This window comes from Dreissena polymorpha, chromosome 5, assembly GCF_020536995.1.
Source record: "Dreissena polymorpha isolate Duluth1 chromosome 5, UMN_Dpol_1.0, whole genome shotgun sequence".
Taxonomy (NCBI): Eukaryota; Metazoa; Mollusca; class Bivalvia; order Myida; family Dreissenidae; genus Dreissena; species Dreissena polymorpha.
In genome coordinates, this window is record NC_068359.1 from 84,680,242 (window position 1) to 84,698,110 (window position 17,869).

Genomic DNA, 17,869 nt, shown 5'->3' on the forward strand with positions numbered 1-17,869 from the left:
TTTTTTTATATAAAACTAATTCATATGTTTCACAAATTTTTGAAAATTATTTTTACATTTTTCTAAAGAAATAATAAATAAATTAGACATAATTTTTTTTAAATAAATGTGGGACATCACACATGGTCTGACCCCCTACCCCATGTCACAAACTGTCACACTTTGTTACTCACCCTTCCCCCCGCCTGAAGCGTGACATACTTTATGAACGGCCCCTTATGGTTGAAGCTTTAGACTTCAGAAAGGTGCTGATTTACTTATATATATCCATAAATTTATAGCACAAAATAATGTTTCTATACGTATTAAAATTCAGCTTGAACAGTGCCTAATTAAAAAAAATCTATTTGGGAGGGGCAACCCCTCCCGAACCCTCCACGTTTGCCCCCCCCCCCCCAGTCAAAATTTCCTGGGTACGGCCCTGAAGTGCTTCCACCTACAACTTTGAAACCTCATATGTAGCTGCGCCTTGATGGGTTCTACACGCCACACCCATTTTAGGGTCACTAGGTCAAAGGTCAATGTGACCTCTTTAAAAAATTCATGTTATTTACCAAGAAGGTAACTTGAAATCTAGTATTGTTTTCCATTTCTTAAGCAAATTTATTCCAGAGGTACTGGTTTATGTTATGATTTGTATTGATACTTTATATATACATTATTGTGATCCTATTATTAGCAAATGCATTCCAGAGGTACATGTTTTTGTTCAGTGTTTGTTATTTTTATAAATACATTTATATAAAATTCTGTATTGTTTAGGACCTTAGTAATAAAAAAATTCTAGTCATCCATAAAATGTTCTAGTCATAAACATATATGTCATAATTTCATACATTTTTTTAATTATTGTGATTCTATTGTTATATGTTATCATACTATGTTATTTCCAAAGAAGGTATCTTGACTATATCAATACATTGCTTTATTGAGTATTTGTGTTTGTTTAATATAACCAAGAATATTAAGGAATCCATTTCAAATCAAAACATAAATACTTTCCGACAGATTTATTGGTCTTTACACACACCCTTTACTGTTTATAAATTGTCGGACAGTTGTTAAACTGAAACAAACGAAGCCATCTGATGTTTATTTATTACATGCATCATTTTTGTTTTGACAGTCAAAATAAGTTTTGAGATGCTCCCTGACCTACATCTTCTAACTAGTCCGAGTGATCCGAAATTACCGCACTATTTCAGAACTAGCCAACTTTATGCAAATGAATAAGTTCAAATGGGCATCAGAAATGTGTTGGTAAGTAATAATAAATTAATATGGCCTTAAATATTTTGCCTCAACAATCCAAGTATTTTGAAAGCAATTTCTTTCTTTTCAAAATACTAACACCATTATTTACGCTAGTGATCCGGAACTACCCGACCGATTGTATACATATGGCAGTAATGTAGTGACGACTGGGTATATATATACTGATGGAAGTGCCGTCACGGTATGTAAACCATGCTTATTTTCAGGAACATGTTGATCATATTTATTTTAAGAAGCTACAAGTCAGTCGTTATTGAAACTATTTGTATGGCTTCCCAACCTTGTGTATCCCAATACTCAATATTTAACTTGTAATAAAAAGTTGCATAATATGGGAACACCTTCAGAGGGCAGTAGAGAATTGTGTCCGCTCAAAACATATTTATTTGGATCATCAAGCAAATTGGTGATAATATTTATTGGCATAATATCTCAGTCAAGTTCAATACCCAGACACATAGCTTGCAGAAATTCTTATGTATGGTCCTAGAATGCTTAAAAATGATATAATTTACATAGTCTGCTCTCCAATTGTTTTTGAGGTCATGTAGGAATAATAACTCGACCCAATTTGGTAATAAACCAGATCACTTGAAGCACTTCTCAATTACGGCAATTAAATTGTCAAAATATGGTTTAATTTACATTGTCCACTCAAGTAACGTCAACAGTTTACATCAGATCATCATAAAACCAAGTTTGATATAAAACGCCGGATCAATTAAAGAAAATTAGAACCAATCGTTCTTGAAAGTTTAACAAAATGTGACTTCTTGTTCACAACGTATAATTATAGCCATACAGGCAAACGCCCAGCACCCACCTTCGCCATGGCGGCCGTGTTTTTCCAAGGACCGCAACCAGTGTAGAAATCGGTCGAGATATATCCTTAGCAAAAATATTCTGAGCAAGGTCCATGAGGATTGGACAAAAACTGTGAGTCTCCAGAAGATTTAATTATAGCGATCTAAGGAGCTGCCACACCCTCCGTTTGCCATGCTATCAAGATACCATAACCATATTTCAAATACTCTTTTGAGCAAGTTTAATGAAGATTGAAAAAAAACGTGACTGCACAATGTTTTACTTTAGCCATATAGAGAAAACTGTCCCACCCTGAAGACAATTTTGTTAATGGATCGGAACTCAGACGGGATATAAGAACAAATGCTATGGGTAAGTTCCATGATGAATTGAAAAAAAACGACTTCTAGATTGTTCCCAAGGATTTCCTTTAGCAACAAAAGTTAAAGTTATTGAACTTACATTCTGTGCAAACATTTAACAACAGATAAATACAAGCTTAAGATATAATGTTACCCAGAACTTTAAACAGACCTATTTAGTGACCATTTGGTACTATCATTAGTTTTTTTTCTAATTTAAATAAATAGAACGATATTGCATTAAGTTTGTTGTTCTACCAGCTAAAACTTATAACATAATCAGCTTAAAGGTTATACTTAAAGACTGACAAACAAAGACCGACAAACGTAATTTGAACTTAGAACAGGCCAGTCAATATATAACAAGCTTGACAATTGTACCATGTTATATTATTTAAACCGCCACGTTTAACACACAATCAATCCACTTTATATTTATCATTTGTTCTTCCAGGTGAAACTCTTTTGTCCCTTCTTGAAAGCCTTGTTTCTCATGCTCTGAAATATTTTTTTTTATAGACACTCAATAACAATTGTACCAAACACAACATAAATTCTATAATACATTCAAATTGGAAATTATATAAAAATAATGATATAAAACTTATGAAAATAACAACAGTTTCATGTTTAAAAATATAATATACCAATGAAAATAGATGAAACATAACAGTGCTTTAAGTCTGTATTGCATTTAAAGTTTTTAACTTTAGTGTAGTGTATTTGTCTATTCATTCAAATAAAAGAAATCTTATTGATGAGTGCACACATATTTTTCCCAACACAAGAGAACCAATTATAAAGACCTGGGATGACATGTGTGTTAAATAATGACAAATATTCAATACAAAACTGGAATATACTCAATCCACAAATTGATTTTACCTAAACTTTACATATGTTTGAATGTGGATATTTTGAAATGTATGAATATATTTAAGTTAACTCTTCTGTTTGTTGCGCAAGTTTATTTGTAACCATCTACAGATCTTCACTAGCAAATATAGGAATGATTTAACTAGTTCCATATTTTATGTGTCTTAACCGTAACTGTGACAGTTTGGCATGACGTTAATGACAGTAATTTTAGTAACTTATTTGTTTATTTAATTCATGCTATTTAAACGCAATGTACATGTTACAAATAAATGACAAAACATGTGTTTATTTAACTCAAAATATATGTTATGTTTACCTTTCCCTTTCCTGTGTCTTTACTATGTGGGTTATAGTAGTCACCACCCTTTGCCTTTTTGCCAGAATCTGTAAAATAGGAAAAATATATCTGTAAAACGGGGGAGAGAAATTTATCAAATATGGGAGAAAAGTCTGAACCAGCATTTTTTTTTTCAAATGTCTTACTAGAGCCTGAGAACTAGAGGGATTTTAAAACACAATCTTTGACAGTATTACATTTTAAATTTCACATTTCTTACTCTAGTGTGTATAATAGGCAAAATGTTTAAACAAGACATGTGCATATGAATTCAAATGTAAAATACATTGTCATCTTAGTAATCGCCATTTACACTTACAGTGTGGTATCTTTACACATTGTTAAGTTTTGCAGAATACAAAACTTGCAAATGCAGATACCTAGTCTGAAATAAGTAGTTCAAAGTAATAGATTACTAGAATTTCTAACCATGTAGGGCTGCTTTGTAATTTACTCACATACATTTTAATAGTGATACGCTGCAAAAACAATCACTCATCTTAATTTTCAATGTTTGTGTTTAATTGAGTTTAAACCTATTTATTTTTGGCTCAAATACAACAATCCGGCTTATAGAAACGCTCTTGAGTCAGTTTCCTGGGCCTATAACCATACTTGGTGCCTTTGTGAAAGATCTTGAGAACGTTCCCCCAGTAGGGATCGAACACCTGACCTCCTGATCACTAAGCAGACACCATATCCATTACGTTATGGTGAATGATTATGTTTAATTAGGATTAGAAATAAAATTGCTTTGAATATAATCAATCATTTGCCTCTTTGGTGAAAAGTCAAGCCTCAACTGCCAGACTAACATACCTTCTATAAGACTCTTTGCACCCTGTGTATAGTCGTATGGTTTAAACTCTTCCTTAACAATCTCCACATCATTACCACGTCTACTGTCAATTTCAATAGTAACCGAAGAAGTAAAAGCTTCCTTTTGTTTCTTTCCTCCATTTTTACTTTGGCTCTTATTCTTTTCCTGTTGCTTCATTTTATCTTTATCCCCATTTCCAGTCTCTGGCTTTTTTAACTTTGTATGTGAACCACTGGTTCCTGATTTCTCAGACTTCTTCAACTGTTCACTCTGGTATTGCTTAAATGTTTTATTAGGTTTTTTTGCCTGTTCTACAACCACTGGTTTTTCATCCTCTGGGTTCTCTCCAAGAGCAAGCTCACTTTCTTCTTGTAATTTTCGGATGTTTGACAAATGTTCCTGAACACTCTGTATGATGTCTATATCTCTATTCCTGTTTTTCTTCTTCTTGGACTTTGATGGCATCTACAAAGGAGACAATAATACATGATGTGCGAAATATTGTTGAATATCAGCAAAAGTTACTTAAACAAATATTAAAAGGAGAGGAAACTAAAACCTTTAACAAGAATTAACTCTGATAATAGTACAAAAGTTCAATTGAACATCTGTTATAGTTCCAGACAAAGAATAGACACTTACTGGACAAAGGACATAAGAAGGGACAAAATTGTCACAAAACCAGGTTTTCAATTTAAAAAAAAAGTTTGATTAAGGGAGACAAGTCAAACTGAAGTGATTGTTTAAAATTCACCTCCTTTGTTTCAAAATAAATCTACTTTTAGTCATGCCGACCTTGACCTTGGATATATTGACGTAATTCTATCGTGCGACGCACCGTCCAATGATAGTGAACAAATGTGCCGTATGATTTTAAAATCTCATAATGAATGACACAGTTATGGCCTGGACAAGCTCATTTATGGCCATTTTTGACCTTTGAACTCAAAGTGTGACCTCGACCTTGGAGATATGGACGTAATTCTTTTGAGCGACACACCGTCTAATGATGGTTAACAAATGTGCCAAATGATTTTAAAATCTCGCAATGAACGACAAAGTTATGGCCCGAACAAGCTTGTTACGCCCGAACGCCAGCCCGCCCTCCGACATTCGGCAATCTAATAACCAGTTTTTTCCTTCTGATTTGAAACAAACTGACTTGAAACAAACAATTTTCTGTTTACCTGGAAACGCAAAGGAATCTCAATATCCTGAGGTAATGCCTTCTTATCATCCTCAGAGACCTCAATGGCTTCCCCTTCGTCATTAAACTTGATGTGTTTGCTGGTAGCAACCTGGTGGAGGTCTGTACGTGACCGCTTGGATGGAGGAGCTGAAACCAGAACTGAAGCTTACTAATAAAGAACAACAATTAATGATACAGAACTACAGCTAATGATACAGAATTGTAGCTAACTGATACAGAACTGCTGCTTACTGATACAGAACTGCAGCTTACTGATACAGAACTGCAGCTTACTGATACAGAACTGCAGCTTACTGATAAGTAACTGCGGATTAGATCATTACTGATACAGAACTGAAGATTACTGATACAGAACTGCAGATTAGTGAAACAAAACTACAGCTTACTGATACATAACTGCAGATTAGATCATAACTGATACAGAACTGTAGCTTATTGACACAGAACTGCAGATTACTGATACAAAACTGCATATTACTGATACATAACTGTAGCAAAAAATATTGGTCTAGAAAAGTAAATAAAGAATTTGATATTTCAACGGGACAAGAGGTCGTTATAATTTAATTACTTAGAAAAAAATCCTTTAAATCCATTATTTCTGTAGAGTTACCACAAAACTTTTTTTGTTTATATTTTGTTTACGTATAAACAATAAAGCGAGAGATATTCCTATAGTTCCATGTGATACTACACCGTACTGTTTACAAGGGAAGCAACCCTTAACATTTTTCCTGGGCAAGATAACAAGAATATTCTCCCTGGTAAAGAATATGCATTTTACGACACCGGTCCAAACCGATCTTACAGACAATTAATGTAGTGACGTTATCTCTATGTATATAATGATTTAACGACATCATTCCCATTTGTGGTTTGTTTTTATTTGTACAATGTTGTCTTCTTAAAAATGTCAAATCTGCTAATCCTTTGTATTTTTGTCTTCAAAATCACAAGAAACTTCAAAAGGTATAATGTTTAAAAATCAATAATCTTGAGTTTTCTTGTTATTCTAGTCAGTTCTTTTTGTATTGAAATTGCCTACAATTATGTTAACATGTATTTTGAACAATTAAAGCCTTTATGATTTGAGCATTTTGTATTATTTCATTATTTTGCAAAGAACTGAGCAGAATAAGATATAATGGACAGGACAAGTTGCTTTTTGGTCAGGACAAGAGGAATTTTGGTCTACTTATCCGACCAGACAAGTGGCTTCCAAAGTTAATGTTGAGCCCTGTTTAATAGAGACTACACATTAACTTCATGTTCACATAAAATTAACAAGCCTTTAGATCAATTTGCAATGAAACATTTTCAGCACTATGACTGTTTAGAAACTGCTTAAAGCCAAACCTGCAGTTGAAGGACTGTCTGTCACCTCAGGCTTTCTCTTCACCGAGCATGGCAAAAGTTTCCATGAGTTCATGATAGAGTCGGTGACTAGGTCACTGGTGTTTGAAGCAGACTGGTTGATATTCAACGTGGCGGGCTTGACTACAGAGAACTTGACTGGTTCCAATAGATACTAGAAATAAAATATTCATGTACAGAGGCATGGGCATGGGACTCTCTGTTAAGCCCATACATCAGTTTCAGTGTCAACACTTGATATTCACTACTCGTTTCTTTCTTATGTTGCAAAGACTGTTGAGATGGACACAAGTTTTAAATGACAAATACAAAATAATGTTTAAAGAGATGAAGTAGATACAATCTGATTTAGTGGTGTAATAATTAAAGAGAAGATATTTTGACTGATTTCAAATAATGTCAGTACATGTTTTAATCAGAGACCCTATAAAAATTGCCTTAATTACACAAATCTAATTAGAAAGAATATATCATGTGTACTCAAACTAATATATAAATAATTGGTACACCTCAAATTCGGTAACCTGCAATAAAGTGAATATGGCCTTACCATGCAGTAGGGACTCACAAAACTTGCTTTGATTTGTGCCACCTTCGTCTTTATTTCTGCCCCTGTACTTCTTGGAACAGGCTGTGCACAGAAGATGATGAATATTTGTTAAAGGGGCTGGTGCCATAATTAAGTTCAGGTACTTCTGTGATCAAGATATGAACGATAGCTGATTGATAATTTTTTTGAGCACATGTGTCATACTTAAATGTAATCATATTTAAAGAAGAACAAATAAACATCAAATGAGTCCTATGCTAAAATAGAACTTAATTGACTTAAGATTGCAAACAGAGAATTTTTTTTTCAAGATATTAAGGTAATAAGATGTAAAACTGAAAACAGTGATTAATTCACTACAGAGATTATGAATCATAGCATTTAATAATACATTATTCAGCTTTATTATTACTAACAGATTCACAAAAGTAATCAGTCACCTTGTTCCCAAAAGCTGAAAGTGTTGCAGTTTCCTTGACTGATATTCTATGACTTATAGAGATGCCTGTTTTAGCAGCTGGGAATAAACTTGAGCTGGCCGCTACTATTTTGTCATCTGGAGATAGAAAAAGAGAGTCAAAGTGCTTCTTTATAAAAACCAAGTAAGGGCATGTGTGTTCATTAAACAAGTTACTTGCAAAAGTATGCTGTTTGATGAGCACACATGCCCCTACTTGGTTCCATGACAGCCAATTAAACATATATTTTGAAGATCAAACAAGGTAAGGGCACAATGGAGAATACCAAAAGGAAATATGGGCGGTTGGAATGGTCCTAAGCAACAAATGTTAAAGTCATCTCAGGATAACACCAAAAAAGGTCAAGGTTAATGAGGCTGTGTAAAAAGTTATAGTAGACTCCATGGTGCAATATGAAATGAGTGGCGTCATGCAAAACTTGTTCTTAAGTTATATATGCCAAATCTAGCTACTATGTATCCTATCAACTTACGGTTACTTAACAACATCTACTTACTGAGAAGACAGGAGCTGGATTCCTGGTCCATCTGTGACCCCTGGTGTGAGAGGTCATGAGGACAGGTCAGCAGTGTGTCCACATTGTATTTTGGGTGCTGTTGATTAGTGGGTCTCTGCTCACGGACAACATCCACCTAGAAATGGGCAGGTACAGATTTGATTCGGTTTTAAAATTGAACTGTCACTGTCAAGTGTTCTCTGGGTGGCAAACAGAAACAAATATCTTGAATAAGCCCCTGTGAACTTGACCTTTTACCTGTTATAGTCTAAATCAACATTTTCTCCTAAAATTCTTAAGTTATGTACCTTGGTGAGGGGTGCCTCTCTTGCCTTCATGATGATGGTGTGTATCTCATTCAGGTACTGTCGTACTAGAGGAGGTATGGGGTTACAGCAGGCCAGCACACCGGGTCTCTCTCTGGGCAGGATGTCACAGATCTGTAACAACATGTGGTTCGGCAACACGTACCTGCAAAAACAATAAAATACTCGCTATTAGTTTCACAATGTTTCATTGTAAAGGAAGCCTATGCATTGTTAAGACAATCTATTTCATAGCTATGAACAGTTCCTGGTACCTTATGGGGAGATCTTGAAAATGCTCCCTGAAGGGTTGAACCTAGGATCCTCCCAAGATTCACAACCTATCTAGTTAGTCGCTCTCATGACTATAATCATCAGACTTTGTAATTTATATATGAAGTATTGGCTTACAACCCCAATCTTAAATCTGGGGCCACGGTAGTTTAACTTTCACTTTCAGCAAACCATTAAAGATGAGGCCATGCTAAATAAAGAAGTTCATATAATAATAGTGCAAAAAAGGTTGAAGGGAATTAATTATGCCAAAGTCGGTCACATCCATTATTCCTAAATTTCCATCACTTACACATGAAGGTTCTTCAGCTTTGAATGATAAGCAATTTCAGAAAATACAAAATATACTTTTGCGTACCCACAACTCTCATCCTCCATTCTGGCTGTTTCGTCCCTCCATTTGAAGAGCTCTTTAAAGGCCAGCAACTGCTGGGAGTTGAACACCTTCTTATTCTTCTTGTACAGCTCAATGTAGGCATCTGGACTGCCATAGGGCTTCTTATAAACCTGGGGAGAATGTCCACAATACCAATAACGTTCCAAAACTCTGTGTCATTAAGCTGCCTAGCTATTAATTCCTTACTATGCCTAGCTATTAATTCCTTACTATGCCTATCTATTGATTCCTTACTATGCCTAGCTATTAATTCCTTTCTATGCCTTGCTATTAATTTCTTACTAAGTATAGCTATTAATTCCTTACAATGCATAGCTATTAATTCCTTACTTTGTCTTGCTATTAATTCCTTACTATGTCTAGCTATTAATTGATCAGAACTGAATATTATTAAGTCTTTTTGATGATTACATATGAATAATTGAATCATAAACAACAGTAAATTTACTGTTGCATAATGGGTCACCATCTATTACAACATTTGCAAATTGCTAATTCATTGTTTTTGTATTTCGGCTTGCATTGGATAACAAAATCAAATATATTGATAAAACGCTAAAGCCACCGTTATGGTTTCACCAGGATTTATATAAGAAAAGCTTTATGTAATATTATATAAGTGATTGTGTTATTGACTGATTTCATAAACAACATGGTAAAAACCATTAATTTGTTGTGGGTCACAAAGTTATCATATCTAGGATCAACAAATGATTACTGTAGATACAATCCAGGGAAGGGACAATGGTTACAATTTCACACATTTTAGTATAAAAGACGGCTAAGTTTTATATAAGGTATAAGGCAGTTTGGCTACATTTAGAGAACACTACAATCAGATTCATTAACTTGTGAATTTTTTAACAGGACTGTAAGGGTCAGGCTACCTGCTCTTTGTTTAATTATCGGACAAGAATATTTTATGAACTTGAAAATTTCTAAATGTAACTTATTTATAAGAATAGTTTGTAGACTTGTTTAAAAGCAGAATAAAAGTTTGATTAAAACTCCATTGGATTTGTGTATGCGTCTTTAATCCACCAAATTACTTTTCATTAACCCTTTCCTAATCAGAAGCAAAGTGAAAATGGGCAAACAATTTTTATGCAAACAGCATTAAAACAGCCTGCGAGTTACTCGCAGTGTGTTCAGGATTTATGCTGTTTGCTGCTCATTGGTATCTAAGGGTTGGAAATGAAGCCTTCAAAACTTGAATTTAGAAAGAAAGGTCTTTAATTACATTTAACTTTCTAAGGGAAAACACAATTGGATTTGTGTATGCGTCTCTTATCCACTGAATTACTTTTCATTACAATATGTTGTTAATTATCTGTAGATATTTGAACATATCAAACAATTGAATACAAATTAAATATATTTACAAGGGTTGCTTAGCAACAGTATCCACCAACCAGGTTACTCCAATTCTGTGAAACATTTTTTCTAATGGAGCTAGTTATCAAAATTAATATAGCTATTATTCCTACACACATTTTCAATAATTCAATCAACAATAAACATATCATTGTGTTTGTGTGTGGATTAAAATTGTGAAACTTTAAAATCAAACACCAAAAAAACAATTTGATAATAAAAGGTTTCTAGCTACCCAATAGCAAGTTGACTTAAACAAGTTTTTTCTACAACATGATTCTTTGAATCCTAAATAGAACTGATAATTCCAAAAGCAGTCTGAATGTCTAACACAATGCCATCCCAGCGCCTCCCAGCACCCACCTTGGCACAGACTTGCTTGCTCCTGTGCATCACAGACAGGAGCATGTTGTTTGAGTTGTTTCCCCTCTCTATCAGCTCGTTCCTCATCCTGTCATAGATGTACAGCAGATAGTGTGTGTCCTCCCTGGCGTACTTCTGAAGTTCCTCTGGCAGAGGCCTGGTTAGCAACACAAGTATACAAGCATGACAATCATGACCTGTCACAAACATACATACAACAATGGCTTGGTTAGGAACAGAAGCATATAAGCATGACAATAGTGGTCTGTCACAAAAATACATACAACAATGGCCTGGTTAGCAACAAGCGTATAAGCATAATTTTATTTGTGCACATAACATAAAACATTGTACTACAATCCATATGAACAGTTATTAACAATTCAGAAATATCACAGATAGTCACCATCATAGATAATAATACATATATATATATATATACATATACACACATATATACATATTTTATATATATATATATATATATATATATATATATATATATATATATATATATATATATATATATATATATATATATATATATATATATATTTTCTATTACACTTTATCACACTTAATGGTCAAAATTAAATTATATTGAAATATAGATATAAAAGTGCACTGGATAACCCGTAAAGTTTTGATGAAAGATCATACAAAACTTATTTCCAACGAAGAGAAGACAAGACAAGAGTGGTCTGTCACAAAGATACATACAACAATGGCCTGGTTAACAACACAAGTATATAAGCATGACAATAGTGGTCTGTCACAAAGATACATACAACAATGGCCTTGTTAGCAACACAAGCATATAAGCATGACAATAGTGGTCTGTCACAAAGATACATGCAACAATGGTCTGTTTAGCAACAGAAGCATATAAGAATGACAATAGTGGTCTGTCACTAACATATGTGCAACAATGGTCTAGTTAGTTTAAACCTAATCATTTTAGCTCGATTGCATGGAAAGCCTATGGCTTATTGAAACGCTCCATTTTCTGGGACTAAGAAGCAGTACTTGGTATTTTCGGGGAAGATCAGAAGAACGCTCCCACAGTGGGGATTGAACCCGTGACCTCCAGGTCGCTAGGCAGGCACTATATCACTACGCCACAGCAACATTTTGGCCTGGTTAGCAACACAAGTAAATAAGCATTAGCAGAGTGGCCTGGTAATCAACAAAACTATAAAAGCCTCATTCAGGGTACACTGGGCTAGATGTGTGTGTGCTTAGATGGTCTATCCATATAAGCTTGTGGAGTCCTCACAGGCTAATAAGTGACGAAACTTTCTGCCTATACTGGATTTTCGTTTTAAAGAGACTTGCTAAACACGAAAAAATCTTTCAAAGCGGGAAGTGTCACCATTGATTATCCTGTGCAGACTCACACGCTTATATGTGATGACACTTCATGCACTTGCATTAAGCCCAGTTTTCCAGAACAAGGCTCATTACGCGGCACAAAACTAACCTCATTCTCCAATCAGCCATCTGATACTGCTTGTCAGCGTCCACGTCACAGTACTGCTGTAGCAGGTACGCCAGGGAGAAGCGGGCACAGTTGAGCACCCTGGCAGCCTGGCCCGTATCAAACATGTTGACCACATATAGGCCATGATCCCTCTGTAGCCACTCAATGTCCATGTCTGCTCCATGAAATACCTGAAAATACATGGCAGGCAAATGTAGCTTTTTCTTCTATAGCTGAACCCATTTTAAGCCTGTGGCTAAAAAACAATTATTCCAATAACATACCTTTTAATAAGCATGTTCATTCCTCTTCTTGCTGAAAACACGTTTCTTGAAAACACCAAAAATATACAAGACTATTGCCAAGCAATAAAAGTCCCCTTCCTACGCAGGATCCACCATTTTCAGCAATATTTGAAGTTTATTTGTTGCCAAAGCAACCAGAATTATTGACATAGGAACAAAATGAAATGACGTGCATAATCTCCATATTGTCATTTATTCATGCTTCAAGTTTCATGAAAAAACATTAAGAACTTTTAAAGTTATCGCTGGATCCAGAAAAGTGTGACAGACTGACAGACACACAGAGCGCAAACCAGAAGTCCATCTCCGGTTTCACCGGTAGGGGACTAATAAACATCTTCCCCCCAAAGTAGGGTTGAGGGATTTTTTGTGTATGTGCAAACAAGGCTTATAACACATTAAAGGCTGGGGTATTCACACAGATCTTAAGGGAAAGTTTAAGGTAAATCGAACTCTTATCTTTAAGTAAATCCCTGTAATGGCCCAGTTTTAAACTTTGACAATGTTTCGGTCTGTGAAGAACGTATTGAGAGACTGACCTTGACAATGTTGGGGTCAGTGAAGACGGTGTTGAGACACTGCAGGTCACCACGTAGCTCCAGGGTGTCCACCAGGTAGTCATGTGACCTCGTTGAGATCTGCATCAGGCAGGTGATCCCTAGGAACGTCCGGTAGCTGTGGTGCTGTTGATAGGAACCACATAGTAATGGGATTGCATGCTTTGAAGTTTAATATAGAGTATGGGTATATGAAATATATCAGTAAGATAATTAATTTAAAGTTCTTTAGTTCTCTGTTCAATCTGGTACAGTCTGTGGTTTGGTGCCCTATTAAATTGGTTTGTTTACCTATTCAAATAGTTTTTCAACTGGTTTGGTTACCTATACAATAGGTAACTTAACTGTGTTTTGGTTCCTTATTTAATGATGTGCGGTGGCTATGGTGTTGTTGACAGTATTGAACATATACAATTTATAATAGGCTTTGTTATGATATACAGTGTATTTGTAATGACCAATTCAAGAATCACATAACTGATTATTTTATTGTTGTTGATTTCTTGTTCAATCAAATCTGATTGCTATGGTTCTGGGTATTGGGGGAAACTCTTCTTAAAAGACGGCACTAAAAACTACATTCATTTTGACTGACAGTTTTACAATATACTAAGTACATCATTCCAACAATACCTCAAGATCCAATAAAATCTCAATGCATTCAAAGTGCCTTGGCAACCACTCAACAAACAAACATTACCTAAAAGATGTACATATATAACGACAAATCAAGCTAAGCTTTTCATTCCCAAGATACCTCGAGATCCACTGCTATCTCTGTCTGTTTCTTCAGCATGTTCACCAGGGGCTCCAGCTGCTCTGGGATTTTCACCAGTGTACAGGGCGTCTCTGTTAGGGACCCGGGCTCTTGAGGGTCACAACCTGGAGTCAACAGCATAAAGCATGTGACAACAGACTCAGGTCCAAATATGGCAACATACGGCATGGTTCAGTAAAACACATATGCCCCAACATCAAACTCCCTTTAGGTCCCAAAACATGAACCAAAATTGCCTAGTGTGCAAGTCCACAAGCTGACAAAAAAATATGTTTGCAAATTTCAAGACAATTAGAACATGCAAAATTGTTTACTTACAATTTTATATAAAAAACAAGATATGTGTTTGTCAGAAACACAATGTCCCCTTTTGCGCCGCTTGACCTTTCACCACTCAAAATGTGCAGCTCCATGAGATACACATGCATGCCAAATATCAAGTTGCTATCTTCAATATTGCAAAAGTTATTGCAAATGTTAAAGTTGGGGTAAACAAACAAACAAACAAACAAACAAACACACAAACCAACAGACAGGGCAAAAACAATATGTCCCCCACTATAGTGGTGAGGGACATACAAAACATTAATCCAATCAAAATGTTGAGGTCCATGAGTTCACATTTGGAGGTTCATTAGTTCAAATGTTGATAAATGTATTTGTATAATTTCATCCTTCTAACACCAAGACGTTTGTTTAGTAAGATGCAACACAAGTTATTAAAAAAAATTTTTTTACTTTTAAAGGGACAAAACTTCAAATACTTTTTTTCTCAGTAAATTACTTGCTCATGTGAAAATATGGGCATTGTCTCCCTTTCATGAGAAAATATAAGGATAAATGGTATGTGTTTGCTTTGGGGAATCTCTGTATTCAGCGATTTTTTTGACCCGATTGGGAAATGAACCGTTACCATCCCAATTTGGAATATTGCAAACGAAAAATCATGAAACAAGGAAAATTTGAGTCGTGAAGTCTTCATATTGGGAAATTGGTGATTTTGATTTTTTGTTCCCAAATACTTAAAAATTGAGAGCTAAATGGTGTTAAGTTGTCAATATTATATTTACTTAGGTTCAAGCTATAGAGCTGCATTGGGAAATAAACTTAATGTTGCATTTTTTTTTAAACCTTCAATGAGGATTTTTTTTTACAGCAATTGGGAAATTTGTATTTTTTTTCCTTTTTGGGAGTGCCGTTTTCCTGTACTTAATAAAGAAGGAAAAAAAATGGCTGGTATGAAATTTTCATTATCTACACCATCATTATACTGGGATATACTACAAAGCTACTTGCAATTTTGTGACAAGTCTTTCTACAAAATGTCTAAAATTACCCGCATCTACAATAAAAGATGCTTTTAAATATGTACTAACCCAGATATAAAATACTAAATTCTACAGCCAACACTTTTTTACCTTTCAACTGGTCAGCTGTGAATGTCAGGTTGTCTAGCTCATACTGGTATGGGTGGGGGTACCTACAATATGAGAGTGTGTCAGCTACAGAACATGTCGGTATCTATACTCCATGCACACCAACAAAGTGAGGAAATTGTGAAACTGAGGACATGTAAATAGCAGAAGGGCTACTACCTAGGAAAGTGGGCACCATAATAGCATGTGCAGCAAACTCATCATTGGCCTTGTGCACATAACCCACCTGTATAGTCAGTTAAGATCCAACTGTCAGCTTGCAAATTGTTATGTTTTAAAGTTTTGAAATCGAAGGTAAGTTTTCTTTCCGCTGAATTTTACAAGCTACTAGTACTGGTCTTGTTTACAAGGTTTTTGACAACAGGCTTTTAGGAATTTCAACCACTGAGGTCATAAATCAATAAAGGGCGAATACAGTGACTTTTTATTGCACAATGAAATAAAATCACAAAAACTGTACAGATAACATATTCTTATGTTAAGAGACCTTGTTGGTATGTTTATATGCATCACATTTTTATGATATACTATTATACAACAAGTTACAATCAAACATCCCGAAGTCCTTTCACTCACAGAAATTCTGGTGACTCGCTCATCTCTGGTGTTATTCCTTCAGGAAGGCGCAAACTTTCTGCAAAAAAGAAAATTGAATTTTACATGTGCACCGTGAGTGCTTTTTTCACCATTTCAGGAATGTGGCCAGGGATATTTGGATTGGAAAAATCACATTGTTTAAACTTAAGTTTTGTGTGGTGTTTTTTTTGCTTACTAATGCTTTGTAATGCAGCATATGAGTTTTCGTAACATTACATTTGCTAAGGTTAAACTCATAGTGCTTGATAGGGAGGTCAACTGAATTTGTTAATTTAATAAACCATTTTTTAATGATAAAAAAATTTGGAGATCTTAAATTGTGAATTTAAGGCAGTCATTTGGGAAAAAGATATAAAAAAGACACAACATTTTATATCGGGTATGGGACCAAATTTTTACCCAAAATTTGACCTAAAAAACACTGGCCTTTAATGGATTTTTATTAAGAAGCGATATTAAACAGAAAAATAAAAACAAGCAGAAAGTGTCATCCCATATAAGATAGTGTGAAGTGCACAGGCTTATTTGGGATGACACTTTAGGCACATGGATTCAAAGAACAAAGCTCAAATACACAACACATGAATTCAAAGAACAAAGCTCAATTAGAGAACAGTCTGTTTTTACCATCAAGTGGCTTCAACGCATTTGGTTTCTCCTTGATGATTGGTCGCCATGGAACAGCCCTGTTGTCAACCTTGTCCTTGAACTTGATTTGCGGCCTTTGGATATTACGGGCGGTCAACAGACGGATGTTGGGGCTGGACGCACTTGACCCAGGGGTCTTGCATTAACATCAATTAGTATAGAAAATACCTTATATGTGTTGAATATAGAGTTAATATAATATAATATCAATATACTTAGTTGTGAAACAATTATTTTGTTATAACTCTTTTAAATCTATCTCTAGACGTTTGTTAAAAGGACCTCTTGTTTTAAGAAACGTCTTGAGATAGATTTAAATGGATTTTTGTCACATAAGCACAGATGGTATTTCTAATTATAAACATGGGTTTGACTTGTTGAATTTAATTGTAGATTTTAAATAAAGAGGTCTCTTGAGATGTAAGAAGGTTTTCATAAATTTGACCCGGTGAATTAGTTTTTGAACCCACATGAATCAGATTCAATCTAGACCCAGAGAACGTCAAATATAAATTCTGTACAAGTTTCATCAAGATTAAGTCAGGTTTGTGACGTCTAGAGTTGTAACAAGATTTTTATAAGATTTGACCGGTTGAACTAGTTTTTGGATCGAAATCACCCAGATTCAAGTTTTCATCAGATTAGATTGAAAAGTTGGCGACATACCACGAATACAACACACTGTCGGACACATGTTGATCACAATCATTCACTAAAGTGAGCTACAAATTATATTGTTTGCATAAAGC

The 17,869-nt window shown here is 34.9% G+C and overlaps 1 protein-coding gene across 1 annotated transcript in view; it reads right to left on the reverse strand.

The window, feature by feature from the left end:
- Nucleotides 1–17,869, reverse strand: part of LOC127881120 (exosome component 10-like) — a 164,127-nt gene that overhangs the window by 78,636 nt on the left and 67,622 nt on the right. The window contains exons 2-6 of the mRNA XM_052428814.1: nt 17,100–17,256; nt 16,452–16,509; nt 15,858–15,919; nt 14,419–14,543; nt 13,644–13,787 (exon numbers count right to left, since the gene is read on the reverse strand). Of these exons, the coding sequence (XP_052284774.1) occupies nt 13,644–13,787; nt 14,419–14,543; nt 15,858–15,919; nt 16,452–16,474 (354 nt within the window). The 5' untranslated portion in view covers nt 16,475–16,509; nt 17,100–17,256. The remainder of the gene's footprint in view (nt 1–13,643; nt 13,788–14,418; nt 14,544–15,857; nt 15,920–16,451; nt 16,510–17,099; nt 17,257–17,869) is intronic.